The sequence below is a fragment of the Crocuta crocuta genome, unplaced genomic scaffold, assembly GCF_008692635.1.
Source record: "Crocuta crocuta isolate KB4526 unplaced genomic scaffold, BGI_CrCroc_1.0 scaffold409, whole genome shotgun sequence".
In the NCBI taxonomy this organism is placed as follows: domain Eukaryota; kingdom Metazoa; phylum Chordata; class Mammalia; order Carnivora; family Hyaenidae; genus Crocuta; species Crocuta crocuta.
In genome coordinates this window covers 1868083-1895436 of record NW_027528006.1, presented here as the reverse complement: position 1 = coordinate 1895436, position 27354 = coordinate 1868083, and the positions used below count along the sequence as shown (strand labels likewise).

The window sequence follows — 27354 nt, the reverse complement described above, 5'->3', positions numbered from 1 at the left end:
AAAATCTAGTAATTCATCTATTATAAAAATGAGAAATATAAAAAATGAGCAATGACTGGTGTTGGCTTGAACTCGGATGAAGACAGAGAAGATTCAGGGAAAGAGTATGAGATTTCAAACCACCTTCAAGAACTAAAACCAGTAGGACCTGCTTACTGGTAGCTACAGAGAGCGAAAGCAAAGGAGAAGTCAAGGACACCGCTTAGATTTTAACTGAGTAAAAGGAAAAAGAGGAGAACATTTGAAAGGGACATGGGCATACTGAGCTTGAGGATCTCAAGAGATGTCTTTACAGAGACCGTCACACACTCGCGTACACTTTGAGACAGGAGGTACAAAATTTTAAGGGTTTGGATACCTGGCTGGCTGTTATCCACATACAGCCATGAAAGAGTATAAAAATGTGCAAAAAGGAAACAGACTGGGCCCATAATGGGACATTAATAAAGTCTAGAATTTTAATCTTTAAAATAGGGGTCTGAACATTTCAAATATGATCCTGTTTTTCTAACATGAAACTGAGAATTCCATGTCCAAAGCATCAAGATTATACAGATCTGCTATAGGGCACTGAACAAAGAGCATTCCTAAAATCATGTATCTCACTTCTAACACACACAGACATATACCCACCCATACGTTGTTAATTCTACTTAATTGTCTTGTCCTCATAACACTTCATATCCAAATAGAGCTCTTCACGGTACTTTAGAACTTCAAGGTATCTGTTAAATATCATCGTAGAAAATACACACTATAATAGTTGAAAACAATTCTCTCAGAATAAAAATAATTCCTTAGAGAAGGAACTTAAACTTTGTTTAACCTGAGTAGAAAGTGGAGGTAAAGAGAAATAATTTTTGCATATATGAATAGCCATAGTCATCTATTTTACCTAGACATAAATACCCAAGGGAGTAGGTGATTGTAAGAGAGCGTAAGTGAGCAATTTCCAAAGAAGACAATTTTGGTTTTTTAGAATATAGAACCCTGAGGTAACACAACCAGTAGAGGACACCTAGTGGTCTTTAGCAGAATCAATATTTGCCTGCAGAAAATATTAAGGAGCTCACCACACACAGGTAATAATGTTAATGTCAGCAAATGTGTTAATCTGAGAAAGATGGCATCATGAATCTTATACATAAAATTTCAATGCATCGCATTTCATTTGAACTTCACAACATTTCTATAAAATTTATAGGCATGAATTGCTCACTTTAAGGGCTTCTCCCTCAATTAAATAGAAAAAAAAGGGCATATAATCTGAATGAAGTCATACATATACTAATTTCCAGTATAGAGTTTCCATTTCACATCACCATGTTCCTGGTGATGTGAAATATAAATCTCAAATACAATCGTATCAATATTAATATTAGTACAAATTGTTATACATACTAATATAGCACATATACTTATATATCATATTAATGTGATGACAACATTAATTATATCAAATATAATTTATATCGAAATTATAAAACATTAAAAAAAGAACTCCTTTAAGATTGTCTTGTATTTTATTATTGCTACAAACATTTTAAGGGCAAGAGTACTTATAAAAGTTAAATCTCCCTCTAGATAACTCAACAGCACCCTGCTTGGTGCTGGCTGCATTGATGTAAGGCAAATGCATGATACATCTGTCTCCTAACTGGTATTATTAACTCCATCCTCAGTGGTCTCTGATCCTCTTCATTATGCACTATTCTAAAATGCACCCCTCTACCTAAAGTGCCTCAATGACACCTAATTAAGTCCATCACCAGCACAAATTCATGTCTGTACCCCCAAACTCACTCCCTTTACAACCTAGATTCTGGATGTGCAGACCACTGTCTGCGTTAGGCTGCTTGTACCTCAGGTCTTACTGGAATGCTCCTTCCTTGCCCCACTCGGTCAGCTTGGGAATTTAGACTACAGCTTTGAAACTCAGTTCAGATAACTGTGAGCCTCTCTTCTTGTGCAAAAAAAAAAAAAGAAAAAAGAAAAAGAAAGAGAAAAAAAGCTCTGTTGTTCACTCCCTCCTTTATTCTGCCACTTACCACACCATCTGTGATTATTTGCTCACATGTCTGTTTTTCCTACAAAGCTGGGATCTGCTTTGAATTCTCTCATGCAGCATCTGCACATAGGAGCTACTCAGTAATTGCTTGGGAGTAAAGAATGAATATTCCCTTGCAATTATTTAATGGATTTATAACATGGAGGACGGCCATGTATTTAGGGGACAGGGATGCTCCGATAACCTTTTAGAACTCGGTACCAGTATACAACGGGAGTCAATGGCAAAGTTGACACCAACTCTTCCATATAGACATTTATATCCAGCAAAAGAAAAGGAAAATGCATATAAGTAAGCATTAGCAATGAAACTATCAGCATGAACAAATGCAAGAAGGGCCAGGAGAACCGCCCAAATTCAAGGTACGAACCATTACAGCCCCGTCCACCCAGGTCCAATATTTTCTGGAGATGAGTTTGAGCCTCATTTTTTAAAGAATGATAGGAAAAAAGAAAAAGCTTTCTACATCTGAGGTGTGGCACATGCAAAACTGCAGAAGCAGTAAGAATCATTCTCTGCAAGTACTGTAAAACTAACACACAGACAGGAGAGAGTTGCTGGGTACAAATATGAAGTGACAGTGGTGAGATGGGGGAACAGTGTGCTGGAGAGCCTTGAAGGCACAGCAAAGAAACACAGATTTGATGTGATGGGCGGTAGAGAGCCTCTCTAACTTTTGGTTGGGGGGTAGGTATAGGAAAACACTGGTGTTTGCTTATAGCAAATCTTAGAATTCAATGTGTTTTCTTAAAAGATGAAAGTAGTTAGAGTATGTATTGTGTAATTATAGATAGGCAATTTATAGCAAGAGTTAGTTTCTAATCTAAACCAATTAGAATGCTAAAATTAACCAAAGACAGAAACCACAGTCTGCATTAGCTCCCTATGGAATACATTTCCTTATTAATGGTCTGTTGTTAAACACACTTTGTATATAAACCTACCTCTAAGCTAACATAAAAATCTGATATTGATTGCAAGAAGGTCATCTCAATGTTCCATACACGCTATTCATCTGAAATTGCAATAGACATTTACGAAGATCAGAACCATAAACCCTCTTGCAGCCTAAAATGGATTTAGATAATTATGGCATGTCTCAAATCTACACAAGGAATATGAAATAAAATATGTGTGTATTCCAAAGCCATACTTATTATACAGGCATCATGCATTTCCCACACTTTTTTTTAATGTTGTTCGTGAAGAATTTATACTTTATGTGACACTGAATCCTACAAAAAAGATAACCATTGTAGAGAACATTTCTCTTTTCAATTATATTTCATAAATCTCAAGTAATATCAATGGTTATCCTTCTTTGATAAAGTGACTGACATCAACAAATGAAGGATTTAAGGATCCTAGAACTCTTCACCTTTGTTAACTGAATAATCTCCCATTTATGAACCTCAAACCTCCTCGTAATCTGCCTTTTATCTCTTCAGGGTTTGTGATGGCCCTAAATTGTTACTAATGTTCCATTATATTTGGTGCTGGAGGGGTATTTCCTCACTTTGTTTCTTTCAGGTCAGAGAATGGGTTCCTTCTGTGATAGGTTACAAAATAACACTCTTGCCGAGTCACCCTCTACTTGAAATACAACATGTACAAAAACAATGATGAATTAAGGGGATGATCTTTTTCCAACCAAAATACAAGAGTGGGAAAGATGCACCTCGGTTTTCTGGAGATTACAGGAAAAGGAATGTTCTGGCCTGATTTATCTAAATTGCCACAGATTTTCATGTCACCTGGTAATATACATAAAGTTTCAGTATAGCATCAGAGAGCTCTCTACTCTTGCATCCTAAAGCCATTGATCATATAATTGCCTTGTGAAAATAACTTCCCTCCTGACTCCCTAACACCAAGTGTTTCAGAAATTAGTTGACCAAATCACCTTTTTCCTTCTACATTAGCCACTACATTCAACTTTAGTAATGAGAGTAACATAAGGGCTAAATTTTAAAGTTTCTGTATTTCATTCACAATATTTCTCTAATTTATTTGGCTTTGGCACTTCTTGTTGTTTTTCAGTTGAACTAATTCAGACCGAAAAAAAAAAAAAAAGTATCATTGAAGATGGAAGCAATTTCCTATAGAAGGCAGCCACTTTCCTTGGGAATGATTCATTTAGAACAGTGGCAGCTTCCAGACTTCACACATTACTTCCCCAAATTTGCTGAATTTAGCATTAGCCAGCTTGGTACTAAAACACTCAGAACTCAAAGACATGTGGGTGAACTCACATCTTCCTCTGTAGTCTTAAGCCAAATGCTCACCGAGCAAATTCTTCTGATTTATTTGTGGTATGTTCCACATGTAAACACACCCCAGGGGCATTTATAAAAATCGGGTAAAGATTTGCCAGTTTGGAACCACTCAAGTGTTTTGTGCTTTTGGTTTGAATCATGCGGGTGATGAAATAAGGAATTTGTATTAAATTCTGGATTAATTATTCCTGTTTCTTCCCTTATATATCATACATCAAGAAAACATTCTTCACTTAAATGAGCTTGTGGTTCATTTATCATCAAGATCATTTATTTATAAGAAAGATCTTGCCAACTCACAACTCGAGGCTCAATGTGTTTGGTTACCAAATTTCTGTAAGTGCATATTAAATTGCATTTTACAGTAAGGATGGCAGGAAGCCGATGGCCCTGAATTATATCATGGCATCTTTAAAACACCATCAGGTTACGCAGATCGAGGTGCCTGTCACCGCTGCCAGGAACCAGAGGGCCACAGTGTCAGGGGTGTCCTCGTCTATGACTGCACGGCCCGCCATTTTGTCTGATAGGATACCATCTGTTCATCCTGCTGCCACTCTCTAGGGTAATTGGGTTAAAACTACAAGACACTGCAAATAGTCACATTGCCCACTGCATTTTTAATTGCCTGGCTATTTATATCAGTAACTTTTCTTCTTACAGGCTATTCATTTTTTAAAAAAATGTTTGTGACCATGTTTTAAGAGGTAAATGTTGAACTCTAATGTTGCATAGACACCATCTTAGTTAAGAAAAGTCTCCTACAACTTCTTATTCAATCTATAAAGTGGTGGAATATTAAGGTATTTGTCAGTGAAAGACTGTACGTAATACTGAGAAACTACACAGTTTTGTTATATAGGGTTATAAAATGTTAGGAGCATTTGATCTGGAGTCAGATTAGAAGGCTAGAATCCCAGCTCCAGCTTCTCCTAACTCTGTTTTTCTGGGCAAGCTACCGGAATTATTAGGAAAATGAACTAATCCATGTAAAGAATAAAATATATCATTTGACATATAATAAGCCCTCAATAAATATTAACTTATTATCAATAATCATCTTGATTTGGTATTAATCCCAAACTCGTATAATAAATTTTAAGAACCAAACATTTATTACATTTTAGATGGAATGTGCTAATATAGAGACGCATTACAAGATGAACCCAATTTCTCAAATGTGCCTCATTTGCTTTTGAATATAATCCATATCCATATTTTAATAATGATCCATTTTTATGCCTTTCAGCGGTGTCATATGCAGTGTTTTATTACTGCATGGCATTTCCTGAAATCCTGTGAACCAAAATGTCATTGACAGGCACACACAAAACACTGCTACCATCTCACAGAAAACAGAACTAATGTTCACAGAAGTTCTGTTCTATGACTGGTTTAAACCTAAATTTCAAAACATAATTCTTCCTAAATATGTTAAAAGGCATTTCGGTAGTGAGTAAAGCAATAACTAATCTATTGCCAGTATGTTGTTGTCATCCGTGCTGGAGGGGAGACTCTGGGCCTTTTTGACCCTCATTTTTATGCAGACAATAAAATTCAGGTTATAATTAATTTAAAAAAGCAGACTTAGAAGGCAAATAAAGTCAAAAAGGTTATGCATACTCTGGAATTAGGGACATAAACTCCTTTCCCATGATGGCACATTTACATTTAACTCCGATCCTTGGAAACTCCAGTTGACTGAGCCCTTTCAGGACCCGCCCACTGCACAAGAACAACAGATTACCTCTTCAGCAAAACATTGGCCAGATTCGCTGTATTTATGCACTGTACTATTTGTATTTTCTATGTAATAATTCTCTCGAAGGTATCCTGTTTTTCAGTAGTTTGAAATGAATAGGGCAAAACTATAATACATAATTATAGGCAAAGCATAACACTGAGCAAAATTATTATGCTATAATCAGTCTTTACATATACAACTTGGAAATACTTTTCAACACAAATTCTCTGAAATTTCAGTGCTAGAGGAAATATAAACTAGGTTATCTCATAGAATTAATGATGCAAACTAGATTAGCAATCAGACCCTACACATCTTTGCCAAAGATCGTACTTGATGTATTCATACTAAATAAAAAGAAACTTCCTATGGTAGAGGAGGGATTGCATTGGTTAGGATAAACATTTGTTGAATCGAGTGGATTTGTTTTTAAAGAGACTTGATTGGTATAAAAGATTATTTTACAATCACTGTTTTTTTCCCAGGTGATTCAAATCCAGCATTTGACCATATCTTTTGAAGATACAAATACTTCACTTGTGCACTGAAAAGAATAAATAGAATTTTTCTTTTTGAATTTCATAAAACTCATTACACATTGCACAGGTGTTCATCGTAAAAGTTATAGTTAACAATCTCATGGCATAGTGGCTTTAAAAAAGTAAAAGATATGTCTTACCTCTTCCCACTGATGTATGTATCTTATTAACCTTGAAAGTCGTAACAAACGCAAGAGACTGAGAATTTTTGTAAACCTCACAATGCGAAGTGCCCTGGCTGTCTTGTAAACTTCTGAATCCATTCCTTTTTCTACAATTAGAAAGATATAATCCACTGGGATTGATGAGATGAAGTCAACCACAAACCAGCTTTTTAAATAATTCATCTTGATCACTTTAGGGTCCAGGATGATTTCAGAACTGTCTTCATTGACAGTGCCAGTCCTGAAATTCATTATCAGGTCCAAAAGGAAAACTGTATCTGATGCCACATTGAAAATAATCCATGGTGTTGTTGTTTGTTCTGTAAAGAATGTGATTCCAACTGGTATGATGACCAGATTTCCAACCATCATTATAAGCATTATTAAATCCCAATAAAACCTACAACAAATAAAAAAATCAGATTTTAATAGACAATAACCATTCTTTGCCCCGTCATGAAAAATGTTAATGACTTATGGTTAAATAAATGAGTACAACAATGAAGTCTTTGTTTTGTAAATACGGTAACTCCTTCAATGGTTATAAACTAAAATCTAAGTAAAATTAATATATTCCTAAAGCAAAGCATTGTATTTATAGAATTCTAAAATTATTTTATAAAATAAAATTTAAAGTGTTACTGAAATAAAGTCAAGAACACTCATTCCCCCATTTATCTGGTAAAAAAGCAAAGACAACCTCTCCTATATTTAACATGTAATTTAGATGGAAATAAGGGAGACGTATAAAGAAGATGTACCTTAAAAATCATTTTGGAGAAGACTCTTATGAGATGCTTTGAAATACTTTATATGTCAAATTATCAATCAAACACTAAAATACTAAAAATACTGGTAATATAAATTATCTTTAGGAATACAGATTAGGTCAATCATAAATTGTAGGCTAGCCTGTGGCTTCATAGTACTCCAAATATTTATACTTCCTTCTTTTTTTGTTTGAAATGAGAAAAGCCAATTTTGTTCTAAGGCTGAAAAAAATTGAACAGACTACTCTAGATTTAAAAAAAATTTTATGTTTTATTTATGTTTGAGAGCAAGAAAGACAGAGCATGAGCGAGGGAGGGGCAGAGAGAGAGGGAGACAGAACCATAAACAGGCTGCAAGCTATGGGCTGTCAGCAAAGAGCTCCACACAGAGCTCGAACTCACAGAGCATGAGATCAGACCTGAGCTGAAGTTGAATGCTTAACCAACTGAGCCATCCAGCCACTCCAGGACTACTCTAGATTTTAAATTAGAATCTACCTGAAATTTGCACTTGTTTCATTGAACAAATACTTTAAATACATTCCCTCTATTTTTCTAAATAATTCTTCCTTAAAATGTCTGATTTAATTTTCAACATGTCTATGATTAGTAGCTGCCTCTGTAAAATTTCTTATCTCACCTTATATTAAAATGGGAAGAAAACCAGGAACTTTATTCCAGGTTAATATAGTGTAATTAAATTCACTGAAGATGACTGTAATGTTATTTTCATGGGGATTATTTAAGGTCTATTGACCCTGTAAGTGAACAGACTAGGTAATAGATGATGTATATTTGTTACAAGTATATACGTATAAAAATGAAGATGCAGATCAACTAGTACAACCCTATCATCATGAAATAGATCCAGAAACATGAGTTACTGCATTCTGGTCGTAGGTATCCTCTTCTGGCAGTTTTGTTCTGTAAATGATGTAAATTTCTATGGCAGAAATTTCTATTAACCAAGATATCCTTATTTTACATTACTTTTCCTACTTAGACTACTTGGGCTGCATTTTGGTAAGGTATACAACTGCATATACCTTTCATAGTTACTATCATCCCTGGTTATAGATGACTCTCGTGATAAAAGCAGTAGCACAATAAAGAACTATAATAGGTCTTCTCTCCCCTTGTCCCTATCCCCCGGGATTATGTACAAGTAAATGCGTGTCAGCTTGAAGATTTCACCAGTCTTTGTGTCAAAACTTACCCTAGCATTTATAGACAAGAATACAAATACTCACGTCAATCATACATCATGTACTGTCAATTTCAATGATATATTTTCTCTCTTTTTTCCCTCCTCTTTTAATGGAAATGCAAACATGCCATTTAATACACCAAGGACAGAGGAGAAATGTAGAGGAGATGCAATACTGTAATTGCTATTTCCCAAAGAAGTGACATCATCGAACTCTAAGATGAAACCATGTGTGCCCTGAGGATTTTCACTCTTCTGGACACTCTTTTCATCTCTTCTGTGAGCTTGTCTTTCTGCCCTCCCCTTGAAGGCTGCTGTTCCCCTGGGTGTCACACAGAGCTCTTTTATCTTCTATTCTACACGTGCTCTTTGAGCAATATCACACACTCATCCATGTCTTTATGATTAATTCATAACTGATGACTAAAAGCTCCAACTCCAATCCCTCCCTGTATTCTAAGCCTCCTCGTCCTCATAATCAGCAGCTATTAAGTCTATCCTCGTGCATATCTCACACTCATGGCTGACAGCAGACACATACTCAAACTCATCTCCTCGCATATATATTTCTCACATGTTCCGTATGCCAAGGAATGGAACAACTCTATACCTTATTTGCAAGCCAGAAACCCTGAAGCAATCCTAGAAAACTCCTGGCATTAAATCTATTCAATCTCACATGTGATCAGGCACCAAGGCTGTTTGGTTCTAATATCTACGTAGCAGTTGTATTCATCCATTTGCCCTTTACAATTCCCACTGCACTATCTTCAGCTAGAAATTCTTACCAGCTGTTTAATTTGGAGACAAGTTACTTAAATGCTCTAATCTTAAATTTTCTCATCTGTAGATTATTATAGAAACCAAATGTGTAGGATTTTACAGATCAAATGAAATAACACATGCAAAGCATATATCCTAACATACAACAAACTGTGGTACGCAACACTAGTGGCCTACTCGATTCATTTACCTTTTCATACCAAAAGAAATCCAGTTTTGTGGGGAGTAGCCAGAAGCCCATTGAAAGATACTCAGTTTTACAGACATCCTTGTAGTTTTCTCATTAAGACAGAAGATATTTCTAAAGAAAAACAACATATTCTATCCCTCTTACTCAACAGAAATGAAGAGGATAAAGTGCCATCTACTACTGTTATAGCAAAAATTTTTATCACACAGTAGCTTTTTATTAGTAGTACTTAATATGGTCTGAAGCCATCAGAAATCCCATTATCAATCTAAAGCTCTAGTAAGCCTTATAATTTCCTTTTAAGGTATCACCAACTCTATTTTACAGACATAAACACAGATCTTGTTATAGACTTTGCATAATATAACACTTTCTTCAGTTAACATGGATTCATTCCTTATCTAGCCAACGAAAATACAGTTGTCACCCACTCTAGCAGAATGATATAACTTCTGTTTTTTTTAAGCAAAGAATATGTTTCGGAAAACTGACCTCATGAGACTCTCTTGCCTACCTGCCCACAAGTTTCTTTTCTTGACTTTTTGCTCTGAAAATGTCTCTTGAATACTCAGGCTCACTCAGCCTTTTCTTTAATTTTCAATTTCTGAGACTTGTAACATCTTATTATGGAATAGTCTTTCTACCCATGTTACGTACACACATAACTTGCCAGGTCAAAAACCTAACACATAACTTGCCAGGTTACCTAACACATAACTTGCCAGGTCAAAAACCATCAATGACTCTCTTAATTAAGTAAAAATAACGCAGCATGGTTTGCAAAGGACTCTACAATACAGCTTCCTCCTCTCCTCTCAGCCTTTTCTTTAACACTTTATGGCAAAAACCTCATGTCTTAAGTAAGGGAGTATTTGCCCTTCCCTTGCCATCATGCTTACCTAGGTACATGCACAATACATACAGTTTCTTTCATTCTATCTATTCTTTTTCCCACTAGGACTTTACCTACCCTTCATGCCTTATTCTGACACTGAGTTTCTTAGTTGTTTTTTTGTTTTTTAACATCCTCCATGGCAACATATGCTTTCAATATGCTTCTTATTTTATTTTTGCTTTTCTTACTAATTGTTTTTATTTCCTACATCATTACTAGGTTGAAGTTCTTTTTTAAATTTTATTAATTTTTTAATTTGATTCCAGTATAGTTAACATACAGTTAGTTTCAGGAGTACAATATAGTGTTTCAACAATTCTATATAGTGCTCATTGATATGAGTTCTCTGAACTTTAAAACTGTATTTTACCTTCTGTTTAACACTCTGCAGTAAATGTAGACAGTATGTAGGATAACAAATGCTAAGAAGATAAATTAATTGAATTTTGACTAGAAACATACTTTTCACTTGGGATATGTAAAGAAATCCTTTTTATAAGACAAAGAGTAATTAATGCAGTAAATAATTTCTTAACTTACTATTTATATAAATCTGGAGTTTTACTAATTTGAGGGTTTTTGTAACATAGAAGACATTAAAGCAAATTAAATAGGAAACAAAAGATTAGGAATATATTCTAGGTTAGACAGCCTGAAAACAAAGAAGTTTTGGATTTGATACTTGGTTTGGTGTATTACAAAGTCGATCTCCTTCTATTCACCCTGCTTTAGAGAGACAACATTTATAAAAGATCTTGGGTGGGCTTTGAAGGCAGAGTAGGGTTCAAACCCTAGATCTACTAGCTCTATGGGTTTGGGCATGATATTTAACTGCCTTGAACTTCAATTTTCTTCTACTACTCTTGAGTTCCTCTGCAGGAAGACTATATGCAATGATGTATGCAAAGTGTAGATTACAGAACCTGTTATATAGAAAGTTTCTCTGAAAAATCTGCAGAGAGGGAACTCACTGGAAAGCAAGTCTTAACCATTACAGTAGCATAATTACCTAGATAACCATTTTACCTTGTACTAAAAGTAGACAAAGTAGACAAAATAAAATAGTACTTTATTTATAATTAATGTATTACTAAGAGCTGTAAGTTTAATTATCATGGAGAAATTATTTTTTGTGTTAAGAATCAATTTTCCCCATGAATTTTTAGAAGAGAAAAAGGATCGCTGTAAGGATTGGTCTGTAATATTAAACTTTGAAGAATTCAAAATTTAATAAATGCTTCTTTCTTTCTTTCTACCACTTACATCCCTCTAAAGCTTGTGGTAAATAAAGACAACCCTACTTCCTTAACAAGAGTTTCTCATCATCCTTCAGGCTTCCCTTCCCTTTTATAATACCTGTAGTAGCTGAAATAATCTGATGCCAATATTAAAGCTTTAAAGAGATTTTAAAGCTACCATATTTCACTACTAGAGGTGCTTGTCTTTAAATCTGTCTCTCTAACTATTGAATGAAAGACTCTCTTCTCCCCTCCTCTTGGGTGGAATAAAATATTTTTAACTAAGTGGAATGGAGGAAAGAACTTTTGGTTAAATCCTTGATAGCAGGTATATATGTGGCTACTATTTTACCTATGGTTGAATTCAAATTATGTAACAAACCTGTCCTAGTTCTCACTTAAGACTCATTCCTAAAAATTATATTTTTAGATATGAACTATAACTTGGTCATGTTTGTAAACCAAATTATTTATCAATATAAAAAATAAATAAATAAATAAATATCCGGCTGGATTTACTTTTTATTAAATATATAGTCCTTGCAATTATTTTTCAAATTTTATTTAAAACCGATTCAATTTTCAAAAGTCCAATAGCCTGATGATTAGATACATTTTTTCTTAACTGAAGTACAGTTGACACAAAATGTTGCATTAGTCTTAGGTACACAGAATAGTGATTCAACAGGTCTATCTGCTGTTATGCTATGTCCACCACAAGCGTGGCCACCACCTGGCATCGTATCACGCTGTTACGATACCATTGACTACACTCCCTCTGCTGTACCTTTCATAACTGGAAGACTGTAATTCCCATTCCCCTTCACCCATTTTTGGGCACATATCTGTTGAAAAATGAAGTGCCTTCTCATAAATGCTGTCTCCTTTATAGTATTATCAGAGGCAGTTCACCTCGCCAAATTTCGGCAACCAATACCTGAACTTTGATCTGAGGGCTTCTCAGACCTCCTTCATCACCTTACAAATATCACTACTTACAGAACACTCATATTGGGGTTGTTGTTTTATAGGCCCTATGCCTTTCCTAAGTTTTGCAAAGCAGTTTTCTCGGGCACCTGGGTGGCTCAGTCAGTTGAGCATCTGACTCTTGATTTTGGCTCTGGTCATGATCTCAGGGTCTTGGGATTGAGCGCTGCATTGGCTGCTGTGCTCAGCATGGGCCCTGCTTAAGGTTCTCTTTCTTTCCCTCTGCCCTCTCCCCAGCTTGTGAGCTCTTTCGTTCTCTCTCTGTCAAATAAAAATAAAATATAAAAAAAAGAAGTTTTCTTGATCAGGTCTGTTATTTGCTCTAATGCCCTGATATCCTTCAAGGCCACATTTACTGCCTATGGGGTGTGGGGAGTGAAGATACACCAAAAAAACACAGAAAACACAGACAATCCAAATATAGGCTACTTGCAGCGAAAATACACTAGCTTTCTTAACACACTAAAACCTTGTTAAGATCCTAACTGTAGAAAAAATTAACCTAACTTATGGACAAAACTAAGTTTAACCATATTTGAAGACATTTAGATGTTTTCAAGTAAATGCAGCAATTTACTCAATGAGAATAGGAGATGGATAGGAGATGCACCATATTAGCTAATCTTATTTATTAAAATGAGCTAATGGAATGGAAATTTAATCCCTATCAAAGTAGTAAGATCTATACCAATCCAGGCTCAAGTAAACAGGTTTTCTACCTCCCCCCTTCTGCAGCTGCATTTTCTCATTGTGTGTTCGTCTTCTAACTGCCAGCATTAATGGCCTTCTATTGGTACATTTACTCCTTATTTTTAGTGTGGATTGTTTTGTTTTTTTTTAAATTTTTTTAATGTTTTATTTATTTCTTAGAGAGAGAGACAGCATAAGCAGGGGAGAGTCAGAGAGAGAGGGAGATACAGAATGTGAAACAGGCTCTAGGCTCCGAGCTGGCTGTCAGCACAGAGCACAGAGCTGGCTGTCAGCACAGAGCCCGACGCGGGGCTTGAACCTACAAACTGTGAGATGGTGACCTGAGCCGAAGTTGGACACTTAACCAACTGAGCCACCCAGGTGCCCCTACAGTGTTGATTGCTTACTCCTCCTACTTGAAACTCTCAAACTGTTAGTTTTTAAGATGTGCAATTTCATAGTTCCTCACTTGGGTGTGTATAATATATATATTATTATATGCAGAAGTTTCTCTTCTTCAACCTTTATGTGATTCCCCTTCTTCCTCTATTAAGTAGGCAGCCTATGTGATCATCTCACCCAGATTTTTAACCCTCCATTTACTCCCTCCTTTGGTCACACTGACCCCCAAACGATAATACGTGAACAAAATATGTCAATGTAACTAATATGTTAATGTAAGTGGTTCTCAAATCCATCACTGGCCTTAATTTCTGAGATGGAGTTATGCATTTCTAACTATATTCATCATCATCAGTCCAAATGGAACAGCCATCTCAACAGGGTGAAATCCATACCAATTAACCTTATGGCCCAAAAATAATTCTCCTGATATTTTTATTTCTGTTTATTATAGCATAGCTACCACTGCTGACTGCTGCTTCTGCTAATGCTTCTTGTCCTTCTTCCACTCCCCGCCTTCCTCCTCCCTTCTTTTTCCTTTCAGCCACCCCCTCGGCATAAAATATAAAATTATCTCTGACTCCTCTGTCAGCCCAGCTCTGGAATATGACCATTTGCCTAGTCTTACATTCCTTCTAATTCAATAGTTTTCATATTCCGCTTTTTTTTTTGTTCCACTGCCAACATCTTATACGAAGTTATTATACCATTATTCTGCTTACTAATTTTCCTGTTTCTACCTGCCCATGTAAATTACTTCCTATTTATACCCAGACTTTCCTATTGCATGACAAATGAAATGTAAATATCTGAAATCTTCTAGTGTATCCCAATTCTGTATCTTGAAGCTTATCTTTTTTGTACATACATGGTCCTTAGCTAAATTTAAAAAGACTATTTTCCAGATTCTTGGTTTTTGCCACTGCCCAACAAATGTCTGGAATTTCCTCCTCCCCAAACCCAAACTCAACCTCCATATTTCCTTTTATTACTGCAACGATCGACTTAAATTGAATGCCAGTACTCTCTTTTATCCAATCCCAGCCCAGGGGGGGCCCATCTCCTCCTTCCTCTAACTCCTATCTCAGTTTCTCTATGTGATTTCCAGCATTTGAGAGCACCTACAAATGAACAGTCAAGATCTTTCCAAAATATGATGTCAATAATAACTCAGTAAAGACCATTTAATAAGTAATGTCTGAAAATACTGCTCTGGAACTTATTCCTAGCCAACCTATGGGCCAATCTTCTTTATACTTAAATTGCCTAGCAAATAGAAGGTATGCTTCCAACTTCCCAACGATCAAATCCAAATTAATCACATTTATGTTAAGGAGGGGTTATTACTCCATTATAAGATTTTAATTAAAATACATGATCATTTGCTCCTTTAAATGGTTTGGAAATTAAACAGGTATAAGCCCTTTTTTATTAAATCCTTGAGTGGTAGAATTATGATACCTATTTTTCAACTATTCTAATTTTCTTGTTTTAGACAACAGAAAGAAAGATGTCATTCAAGGGTATTTTCATTATGTCATTCAAATTTACTTCAAAGGAAGGCCACAATTTCCAATCCACTAAGTAGGTCTATGCTGCAGTTTTCTATCTTCACAAGGACATGTAGATTTTCCATAAACATCAAAATCTTTAATTTATAAAAGATGAGTACAAAATATATAAAATAGTTCCTAGTGCTTAATTTTAGAGTTTCTAAAAATGTCTAATCTAAAACTACTCCTTAGCTTCTTAGTCTTCTTATTTAATTTACCATAAAATGATTTTTTAAAATTGTATTCTCCACTGTGACTCTCAGCATTTCATTCCTTTAAGAAAAGCAAAAATATTGTGAGTGGTCATGTCAAACAAAATGTGTTCTAGCACCATTCACTCTGTGTAAAATTCATTAAGTTGGCATCCATTTCCAAGGGTGGATTAAAAGAAACTCCATATTCGGTAACCTTACCAATACAGAGTCCCATGACACAGACACTGAGGACAACTTTATTTTAAAGCTCAATTAAATGACCATTAGTTCCTAAGTGCTTTATATTTGCTGATATACTTTGGTCCAATCACTGTGAAATTTTGAAGAGAAGGTAGAAGATGACTGACTTCTTCACTGTCTGAATACGTAGCTAATTTAAAGGTTTACTCAAGTTGAAGGTTTTAATTTCAGAATAATTCTTCCCTCATTCTTGCCACAATCTTCCCACCACACTGCTTGCTCTTGAATTGTCCAGTTTATCTTTTTTGTCACTGATAATTTAGGTCACTTCCCGTGTTTCTTGTTACTCTGCAAATCTCAAAAAAACCCTTAGTCTCTTTGTTCATTCGTAAGCTGCCAAAGCCACACAGATCTTTTGTATTACTGCTGCAGTGTGAAGGTGTGATGGAAGGTTCAAAATCAGTATCAAAGCACACTATTTTGTCCTCAAGTCTGCAAAATGTTTACATCTTATGGAAGTTTGTGAATGTATTCAAAATCCTGATTTTGTATATAATTTACCTCACTAAATATCAAAAAAATAAAGCAACATCACAGCAATAAAGTATAGGTAACATCTATTTTTTTTTAATTTTTAAAGTTTATTTATTTATTTTGAGAGAGAGAAAGAGAAAGGACAAGCGGGGGAGGCACAAAGAGAAAGAGAGACAGAATCCCAAGCAGGCTCCATGCCATCAGTGCACAGCCTGACCTGGGGCTTGAACCCATGAACCGTGAGATCATGACCTAAGCCAAAATCAAGAGTCGGACGCTTAACCAAATGAACCACCCAGGTGCCCATTTATTTTATAATAGGCGCTTTGTAAACATTGTCTCACTTGATACTCAAAGAGGTTGGCAGCATTGCCTAAATTTAAGAGGAAACTAAAACCCAGCCAACTAAAAGCCATTCTTAAATTCTTTTATTATAAGTTCTATGATAGACTTATAAAAAGAGCAATCCTAGGATGGGCACACCAAGAAGAATGATGAAGTCTTAATTGGGGAAGGACAGTAATAAATTAAATGAGTAAAACTGCTTTTGAACCCATGACCAACTTTCATCCTTATCCACATTCCACCATATTTGATGCTTGAATAAATAATTCAAGGATACAAGAGTAATATTAAAAAAACACAAAACTTTCCCACACTTTGTAGCATAGTAGGGCAGTACAACTATACTTGCCCCTGTCCTTATCAGTTACCTATCTGAAGTGAAAATAAAATTGTTTTCACAAGGAGAAGTCCAAGCTCTTAAGGGGAGTACACTGTGCTGCTGCAGGTATGGCTTCATGGCTGGTCTTTGCTTTCCATGCCTTTCAATAAAGAAGCCATTGAGAGTTTACCTACAATTGCAGAGAATAAACATGAGAGTCCATCCGTCCCTACACCCATACAGTAACACACATTTTCTAAATAAAGGAGCTGTGAAATTGCCTATTTCAAAGGGGATTTCTGAATTCTTTCTGCCTTGGCCTGCAAAGATATCTCACTAGTGTAAAAACCAAAATCAATTCAGATGCTGTAAAGGCAAAAAGCATTTGGAAAGCAAAAGCCAAATTTAGTAGCAAATATTTTTCAGGTGGTTACATTATAATAATTCCAACAAATACATATTGGCTACCTTCTACACAGTAAGTATTGTTCTAGCACTCTGAGAAGGCAAACCTATACTATATACAAATTCTAAGCTCAAGAACTTTCAACTTAATAGGAAAAACTTGTACTTAAATAAGACTAGGACAAAGTTCATGGCATGTTCATAAATAGTACCCTGTAAGCACTCTGGGGTGTCGAAAGAGAAAAACAACTGGTCATCCACTTAAAAAAGTACTACTATTAAAGAAATTTACAGAAAGCATTTGTTGAGGAGGTCCTGGAGTTGAATTTTATTCATGGCACAAACATTAATTTATCAACAAATAGGTGCTGCTTCCTAGGCTTGTCATTAAGCACCCAAAGAGAATTAGACACAGCCCCAGTCGTCAAGAAAAGAAGGTCTGGGAAAGATCAGCAATAGTATTTTCTAAAATATTATAAGTTCTATGATAGACTTATAAAAAGAGCAATCCTAGGATGGGCACACCAAGAAGAATGATGAAGTCTTAACTGGGGAAGTACAGAAGAATTGGGCAGGATTTCAAAGTCAGTAATTGATACTTTACATACAGAACTACAAAATCTTGTGTTGGTGTGCACAATGCCATACACATTCACTGAGTATTAAAAACTATCCCAATCTCTAGGTGGCCACTAGGAGTACTAAGAGAACAGACACAATGTAGAGTTAAAGGGATGAAATAAATGCCATGAAAGCTATAAGGTCGGGTAGTGTATTTACATTTTAGTTAATGTTTAGCTGTTCTGATATAAACCAAATCCAAGACTACATCAAGTATTTTCTCTTCATATTTTTAAAATTTGTTTTCCTGATTAAAATGAAGGATCATAATCAAGCACAGCCAAGAATGTAATCAAATAAAAGGTTAGTTGAAAATGTTACACTCTTAGGGGTGCATGGATGGTTCAGTTGGTTGAGCCTCTGACTCTTGATTTTGGCGCAGGTCATGATCTCACAGGTCTAAAGTTTGGGTTCATGTTGGGCTCTGTGCTGTCGAGCCTGCTTGAGATTCTCTCTCCCCCTCTCTCTGCCCCTCCCAGCTCATGCTCTCTCTCTCTCTCAAAATAAATAAAGAAACATTTTTTTAATTTAAGTTATATTCTGCTTACAGGTATAGATTTTATAGTACTATATTTTCCTCAACATATTTTTAAAAATAACTAATATCTACTTCTTATTTTTAACAAAAGACTTTTGAAGTTGAAAATTTTTCATGTCCATGGATTATATAGGTTCTAATCAGATAAATAGACATATTACTTCCATTTAGTTTATGATTTTTCCCTAAAACAATACTAAAGATGCTATTTCATACTTGAATTACACTGAGGTTTTCACCCACTGGCAGCTGCATATTATCTAAGGAGCAGATTGGGTGATGTGTCCAGTACATGCTTCTACCAGGAACATATGTTCCCAGGTCTGTAACAAGTATCAAGATGTGTGGGCAGAGTAACATTTACTGTGGAATGTTTAAGAATTGAGGACCAAGTTTTCTTAATTGTCTGGGTAATTCACACAAACATCCGGGCATATTTTAAGCAGAAGTGCCGGTGTGAGCAATTTTCAGTTACCTACAAATGAATCAAATGAATACGCACTCCACTTCACTTCACTCCCATGTATGTGTGCTTCTACGTAGCTATAACTTGAAATATGTCTGACATCTTTTCTTTCGTTCCTTTCTTCTTCATGCAGTGACATTATTAAACTTTTTTTCTTTTATCTTTAATGACAATATATCCAAAATAGGATGTCGCTCCATAGATAACTGAATCCCATTAATGGGTGGGCATTACATGTGCTTTGTGTAGCCCACTGCTTGCAGGACTTTTTTTTTTTATTGTTTTTTATTTATATTTGAGAGACAGAAAGAGACTGTACAAGCAGGGTAGGGTCAGAGAGAGAAGAAGACACAGAATCCGAAGACAGGCTCCAGGCTCTGAGCTACCAGTACAGAGCCCGACGCGGGGCTGGAACCCACGAATCACGAGATCATGGCCTGAGCCAAAGTCGGAGGCCTAACCAACTGAGCCACCCAGGCACCCCTAGCAGGACATTTTAATCTTTTTTTCATGTTTATTCATTTTGAGACACAGAGAGCAAGTGTGAGGGGGGGAGGAGAAGGAGAGGGAGAGGGAGAGAAAGAGGTACCGTGCTGTCAGCACAGAGCCCTATGTGGGGCCCAATCCCATGATCCGCAGTCATGACCTGAGCCAGAATGAAGAGTTGGTCGTTTAACGGATTGAGCCACCCAGGCGCCCCTGAAATTTTAAAGCTAATTATAACTTTATTAAATCCTACAAGAGTTTTTTGTGCTTTGTACATTTTAGTTCATTTTTAAAAGAAAAGGCTCCACCTTCAGATAAGTGACAAGTTGGGTGTTTAGTTTCTTCAACAGCTAAAAAAGCAACTAACAAAAACAGAAAACTTGTGAAAAAATAAAATTTCTGGATTTTCTTGGTACCAGAGAGATACTTGGGGAAAGAAATGAGGACCCAAGAACTGAACTTATATATGTGTCAAAGAGAGCAATTCTTGAAATAATTATTTTGTTGCACTATGAGATTACCAACTCAAAGATCGTTATTTCAAAACCCATAGGGGTTACAGGATAATAAAAGATTACAAGAGAAGTATCAACCTATAAAATGTGTTCATAAGAATTAAATCATGCCAAAACTCTTGGCAGTTTAAAATTGGTGTAAACATCTAATTTACATGCCTACCCAATCTTTCTGACCTTTTCTCTCTCTAATCCTCAACCTGCTAACAGAGCTTTAGACAGGCTAATCTAATTACTTGTCCTTTGCACCTCCTTTTCTTAATTTCTTCTGCACAACTGCTCCCTGAAAGAGCCTGGCATACACTTCATCCCTTTCTCCTCTTCTTTAGCTTCTCCATCCTCTAGCAAAGCAAGGCATCTAGCACAATCCTGAAGTCTCTGAGCCATAGTCATTCTTCTTCCTCTGAACCTGTGTGGCACACAACCTTAGAATGTATTAAACCTAATCCAGGGTCAAGCTGTGGCATCTCCAAAGTATCTTTTCAGGTGGGAGTGGGGGGAGAGGGCAGCAAATGGGCAATGTGGAAAAGTGATTTAGGATTTGAGTAAAACTATTTCCTTAGCCAGCATACTGCTTTTGCTTAGAGTTGTAACTGTTTGCCAATAAAATAGATAATAAATAAATAAATAAATAAATAACCTATCTTAAAGATACTTAGTCACATTTCATATAAGATTGCAAAATATATTTCAGCAAGCACAAGCTCTCATAAGCCATCCCTTGGTATTTTATGGAAGGCAATGACTATGCCATAGTGATAGTTTACGTTTAAAAACAAAACCTGTTACAGTGCAGTGCACATGCTAAGGTCAGGAGACGAGCTCCTAAACTGAGTGAGGAAATAAGCTCTATACTTGGTCGAGTGCCCCAGTCATACAGTCCCTAAGTCCTTTGTCTTTTCACACACACACACACACACACACACACACACTTTGTATTTTTACATGTATGTGGACAATTTTTCTAAAGTCTATTTTTCCAACTACAGTAGTTACACTGTAGTCAGGAAACACATTCATTTCTTCTTCTCATTATATCCCCATTGTTGAACACAATGCCTGTAACTACAGTGAATTCTCTAAATATCTATTGAATAAATGGATGAATGAATAACTCAAGGCTTTAAGAAATAAAGGAACTGTGGGGCACCTAGGTGGCTCAATCAGTTAATATCCAGCTCTTGATTTTGGCTCAGGTCATGATCTCATGGTTCGTGTGATCAAGCCCCATGTCAGGCACTGTGCTAACAGAACAGACCCTGCTTGGGATTTCTCTCTCTCTCTCTCTCTCTCTCTCCCTCTCTCTCTCCCCCTCTCTCTCTCTCCCTCTCTCTCTCTCCCTCTCTCTCTCTCTCTCTCCCTCTCTCTCTGCCTCTCCCCCATTCATATTCACACTCTATCTCTCTCAAAATAAATAAATAAAACTTTAGAAAAGAAATAAAGGANTCTCTCTCTCTCTCTCTCTCTCTCTCCTAGAAATAAATAAAAAACATTAAAAAAATTTATAAAATAAAAAAGAAATAAAGGAACTGTATTATAATTTCAGCATGTGTTATCTCTTGAAAATTTTAGTCCGGGGGCACCTGGGTGGCTCAGTCAATTAAGCGTCTGACTTCAGCTCAGGTCATGATCTCACAGTCCGTAGGTTCGAGCCCTGCATCAGGCTCTGTGCTGACAGCTCAGAGCCTGGAGCCTGCTCCCTCTCTCTCTGCCCCTCCCCCACTCACTCTCTGTCTCAGTCTCTCAAAATAAAATAAAGATATAAAAATCTATTTTAAAAAAAGAAATTTTTAGTCTGTTTTGGGGACCTCAATATCATGAAAATGTGGATGAGCTGGAAGACGTCCAGAAAAGAATAGGGAGAAAAGGTGATTAAAGAAATTGAAAGCCTAACTTCTGAGGAAAGACTTAAAAAACTGAATACATAAAACTTAATACATAAAACTGTGAAACAATGTGAACAGGTTCCACACATTCTTGTAGGTAAGTAAGGACTTAGTTTAACCAGTATAGCAAGAGGGTGAAGTACAGCAAGACCCATATTGGCTGGTCTTGTAAACCCCAACGGCTTTCAGGAAATGAGCCACAGAGGAGAACAATAAGATGCTTAGAAGAATATTTTTTAAAGATCTCAGAGGCCTGAGGTTACCCAGTGGTTGGTTTGAGATCTTGTCCTACAGTCTTCCCAGAAACCTACAGGTAGTCTGTTGGAAAGAAGCTGCCATTCTCACACTGCTAAACATCGAAGGGTTTATTGCAGTATTATTTACAATAGCCAAAGCATGGAAGCGACCTAAGTGTCCACTGATAGATGAATAAAGAAGATATAGTGTGTGTCTATGCATATGTGTGTATATGTGTATGTATATGTGTCTATAGGTTGTATATGTGGTATGGATATGTGATACACAAATATATGCGAGATAAAAATATATACAATATAATATATAATGGAATATTATGCAGCATAATAATTATGAGATCTTGCTATCTGTGAACATGGATGGATTATGCTAAGTGAAATAAATCAAACTGAAAAAGACAAATACCATATGATTTCACTCATGTGGAATCTAAAAGGAAAAGGAAATAAACACACAAACAAAAAGCAGATTCAGACCTCTAAAGATAGAGAACTGATGGTTTCCAGAGGAAAGGGAGGCAGGGAAAGGGGCAAATGGGTGAAGGGGAGTGAGAGACATAGGCTTCCAGTTAGGGAATGAGTAAGTCATAGGAACAAAAGGTCCGGTGTAGGGAACAGAGTCAATGACACTGGAATAGCATTGCCTGGGGACAGAAGGGAACTGCACCATGCTATGCTCTGTGGTGAGCACAGCATAACGTAGAGAGATGCTGGATCATGAACTTGTATACCTGAAATGAATGTAACATTGTGTGTCAACTATACTCAATCTTTTTAATCCAGGGGAAAACTATTTGTTTCATACCCATTTGTCTTCTATTACTCCTTTGAGTAAAATTTATATGCCAGATTTTAAAAGGAATAAAGGTATTATTTTAGAATGACAAACCCCTTTACATTAAAAACTACCAGATTTTCAAAAAAAAAAATACCAAGAAAAGTAACAATGAGTTGAGATATTTTAAATATTAGTACAGTGTCAAACATACTGTAGGCTCTGGAAAAACATTACCAAAGATTGATACTGTTAACAAATTCACATCACATGAAATTATAAAACATGTATTAGAAAATCATGTTTAGGATGAATATAAAATGTTCTGCAAGTCATCAACATAAACATTTTGAGAATATTCTGAATTGATGAAACTCTAGGAACTAATACTGGTAAGATGAATCAGTGTTATGGTTCTATTTTGCTACCTTTCAACTTGGTTGTCAAACTACAATGACATTGTAGGAGTTTGTCAGGCAATAGCTATTTCCCGACTGTTATAAAAACTTAGTATTCATAAAGTATTTTCACAGTAATCATTGCTGTTGTATTTACTCAACAGTTTTGTGAGATGTACAAGAATGTTTTATTAGTTCTATGTTTACAGAAGAGAAAGTTGAAACAAAATTGTATGGGACTTAGCCAAAACCACTTAGCTAAGCATTGGCATCTAAGGCTTGAAACCAGGTTTTCTAGTTACTAATCCAGGGTTCCATCAGTCTAACGCTATGTGTCATATTTCTTTTTATTGTATTTATTCATATTTTTACACAAAAAAAGCAGTATTTTTTATGCCATAGCCATAGCACAAGTTTCCTTATATGCATCAGACTGGTTTAATAGAAAATAATTACTGGGGTTCCTGGTGGCTGAGTCAGTTAAGCATGCAACTCCTGATCTCAGGGTCATTAGTTCAAGCCTTGCTATGGGCTCTACCGTGGGCACAGAGCCTACTTAAAATAAATAAAAAGAAATGAAAATAATTAGCACTAATTATCAAAGTAGATTGTCACAATTGCAAAATTATGTATTTATTCCTGCTTCCCCTCTGAATATGTACTACTGAACATGTATCTTAGAAAACAGATCCGGGGCGCCTGGGTGGCTTAGTCGGTTAAGCGTCCGACTTTGGCTTTGGTCATGATCTCGAGGTTCGTGGGTTCGAGCTGCGTCGGGCTCTGTGCTGACTGCCAGCTCAGAGCCTGGAGCCTATTTCAGAGTCTGTATCTCCCGCTCTCTCTGACCCTCCCCTGCTCACGCTCTCGCTCTTTCTCGCTCTCTCTCTCTCCTAGAAATAAATAAAAAATATTTTAAAAAAAAGAAAAAAAAAGGAAAACAGATCCATAATTTGGACAGGTGATATCCACTTATTTTTTTATTTATTTCTAGGAGACAGAGAGAGAGACAGCGTGAGCAGGGGAGAGTCAGAGACAGAGGGAGATACAGACTCTGAAATAGGCTCCAGGCTCCAAGCTGGCAGTCAGCACAGAGCCCGAAGCGGGGCTCGAACCCACGAACCGCGAGATCATGACCTAAGTGAAAGTCGGACGCTTAACCGACTAAGCCACCCAGGCGCCCCAGAACTATATTGTTTTAGAATTCAAAAGGGATATCAGGATTGGGGAAACAGCTTTAAGAATCTTTGTGTAGATGTGAAAACTGAATCTACCCATGGGACTATATGAGTCCTCCGAGGGGGAATTACAGACAGAAAGGAGGAAAGAGCCAAAGTGATGGTCATGAGCCAAGTCTACTCTGGGCAACAACAATATGAACCAGGAAATGAAGCTGGGATGGAAATCTCTGAGAGGAGGAAATGGTGGCTTAGCATAGAGAGAGTATAAAGAAATACCTTTCCAAAAATAATGGAGTGACTAATCCATTTAGTTCATATATCTCTTTATAAATCTTAACAATTAATATATTTCTCTGTCATTTACTTGCATCATAGTGATAGTGAAGTTTTTCTTAAATAAATATTTACTAAGATTCACTTTTAGGAATAAACACATATTTGAATTATCTGTCATTAGGCTAGATTTCAATAACCTAAGCCAAGAGAGGAGAAGTCATCGTGTAATTATACTGATCAGTGTGAAATGCTATGTTTGAATAATTCACTTAAACATAGTGTTGGTAGTGTATATTTCTGACTTCAGTCCAATAAAATTTTATTTCATTTCAAAAAAATTTTGATCTTTTATACTGTGCAAGACATCACGCATGACAAGTGTAAGATGTTATGAATATGACTAAAATACAAGGTATAACATAATCAATTCAGATGACAATTAACAGAACATAAACAAAATACTCTGGAGACACAGGAAGAGAAGGAAATTGAGAAATGAGTTTAGGGAACTTAGCTGAGGGAACTGGAGGAAAGTGCAGAAAGGTGACACTGAGCTGATCCAGATATTTTGATAGATGAAAATGATATGGGGCCATAGAGAGTGCATTTCATATGGGAAAAAATGGATTAGGAAAGTCCCAAAGGGAGTAGATACAGAGGCTGCAGCTTCAGCATATGACTTATTCCTGGTCATATCAGGAATGATCAAATGAATGAACTGGCATGCTAGCCTTGAAAATCATATGATTCAACTAGAATGTAGACTGTATCAAGATAAACAGAGGCATTCTGCATTCCTGATGATGTTATTGTTCTCTACCCACCACCGAAACTTGAGCTCAAACTGCAGAAGGCTGACCTTAAAATTAACTGAATTATTAAAAATTATGGATGAGAATATGTGACCTGAAAATATAATTATAATTTGTCATGTGTGATACTACAAACACTTCAATAGCTATTGTATCAGCCAAATCTTGAAAATGTGCCTTTTTACTATCTTAACTTTCCCAAAGCTTTATATTGTTTTCACATAAAATGTGTCTAAAGACTACGTTCATCTTTCCGGACATGACTTAGATCTTCTCCCAACAAGAGGGCAATGAGTACAGATCCTCATTTAAGAACCATATGCATTCAAGTGAAAGGAGTGGTGAAATGAGTGTGAATGACTGGATAATTGATCTTAACAGCTGGTTCATTTCCCTAGGCCCAGCCAATAATTACTACTAAGCTTTATGATAAATTCCTGCAAATGTGGCTAAATGCAAAAAATGCAACATATGCGTAGGGAGCGTGCAGGGGTTGAGGAACTAGATCTGACAGGTGAGATCCAGACAGGGGATATGAAAGGGCCAAGAGGAATAAAATATGCCAGTATTTTAAATGTGAAGTATTTGAGCAGCTGGACAGAAATCATCCCTTGCAGAACAAAACAGTGAATTCTGGAGAGAAGTTGGAAATAGAGAGGAATAGGTATAATGGGGTTCCATTACAGAGGAATTTAAAAGTAACCAGAAGAATTTGGAGACAATATGGAATACAAAAGGAAGCTTTGGAAATTTTTGAAGAAATGAGAAGCATGATGAAATAAGACTTTCTTTTTCTTTTAGAAATTTGCCATGAAAGCAATGTAAATGATAAAACGGAATAGATAGGAGTTCAGTTGGAAGGAGGTGAGAGAAGTATGGTGTGATCAGGATGATGAGGTTGGAGACAGTGGGGAAAAAGAAGAGGTAAGAAGTTCTACTTTGCAACAAAACCTAGTCCAGAAATGGAAGGAAGGGTCTAAATGGAAGATGATTCTAAGATTCTAATTTTCTAATCTGAGAATGTAGAATCAAGTTGTTAAAGGTGAGGCCAGTTTGAGAAATTAGTAATTGGGAAGATCTGGTTTCACAGTAAGATTTCAGTCACTGTTGGACATGTTCATTTTGAACAAGCTAGAAGAACACCCCTGTGAAAATGTTCTGTTTTAGTTGGAGGAAAAAAATGAATCTAGAGGCGCCTGGGTGGCTCAGTTGGTTAAGTGACCATGGTCAGCTCAGGTCATGATCTCGTGGTCTGTGAGTTTGAGCCCCATGCCGGGCTCTGCACTGACAGCTCAGAGCCTGGAGCCCGTTTTGGATTCTGTGTCTCCCTCTCTCTGTGCCCCTCGCCTGCTCATAATCTGTCTCTTTTTCCTTCAAAAATAAAGAAGCATTAAAAAGAAAAGAAAAAGAAAAATAATGAATCTAAGGAGTAGGAAGGCTGAGGACCAGGAGTGGGGGTGCTAGTGTAGGAATTATATGAGCAGAGGTGATAAGCATTGGGTACAGGACAAAGAGAGAAATAGAGGTTAATGAGAAGAGCAGCAAGATCACAAAGAAGCACAGGTAAAACTAGGAAACATATGATAAATAGCACTCAAAATCTGAGAATTATAAAAATGGAGACTAAAGTTTGGGACTGATC

At 36.3% G+C, this 27354-nt stretch overlaps 1 protein-coding gene across 1 annotated transcript in view; it reads right to left on the bottom strand.

Annotated features, from left to right (window-relative positions):
* HCN1 (hyperpolarization activated cyclic nucleotide gated potassium channel 1) overlaps window positions 1-27354 on the bottom strand; it is a gene marked incomplete at its 5' end in the record, with an annotated part of 379261 nt that overhangs the window by 324724 nt on the left and 27183 nt on the right. Inside the window, one exon of the mRNA XM_077752889.1 lies at window positions 6768-7191. Coding sequence (XP_077609015.1) covers window positions 6768-7191 — 424 coding nt within the window. The remainder of the gene's footprint in view (window positions 1-6767; window positions 7192-27354) is intronic.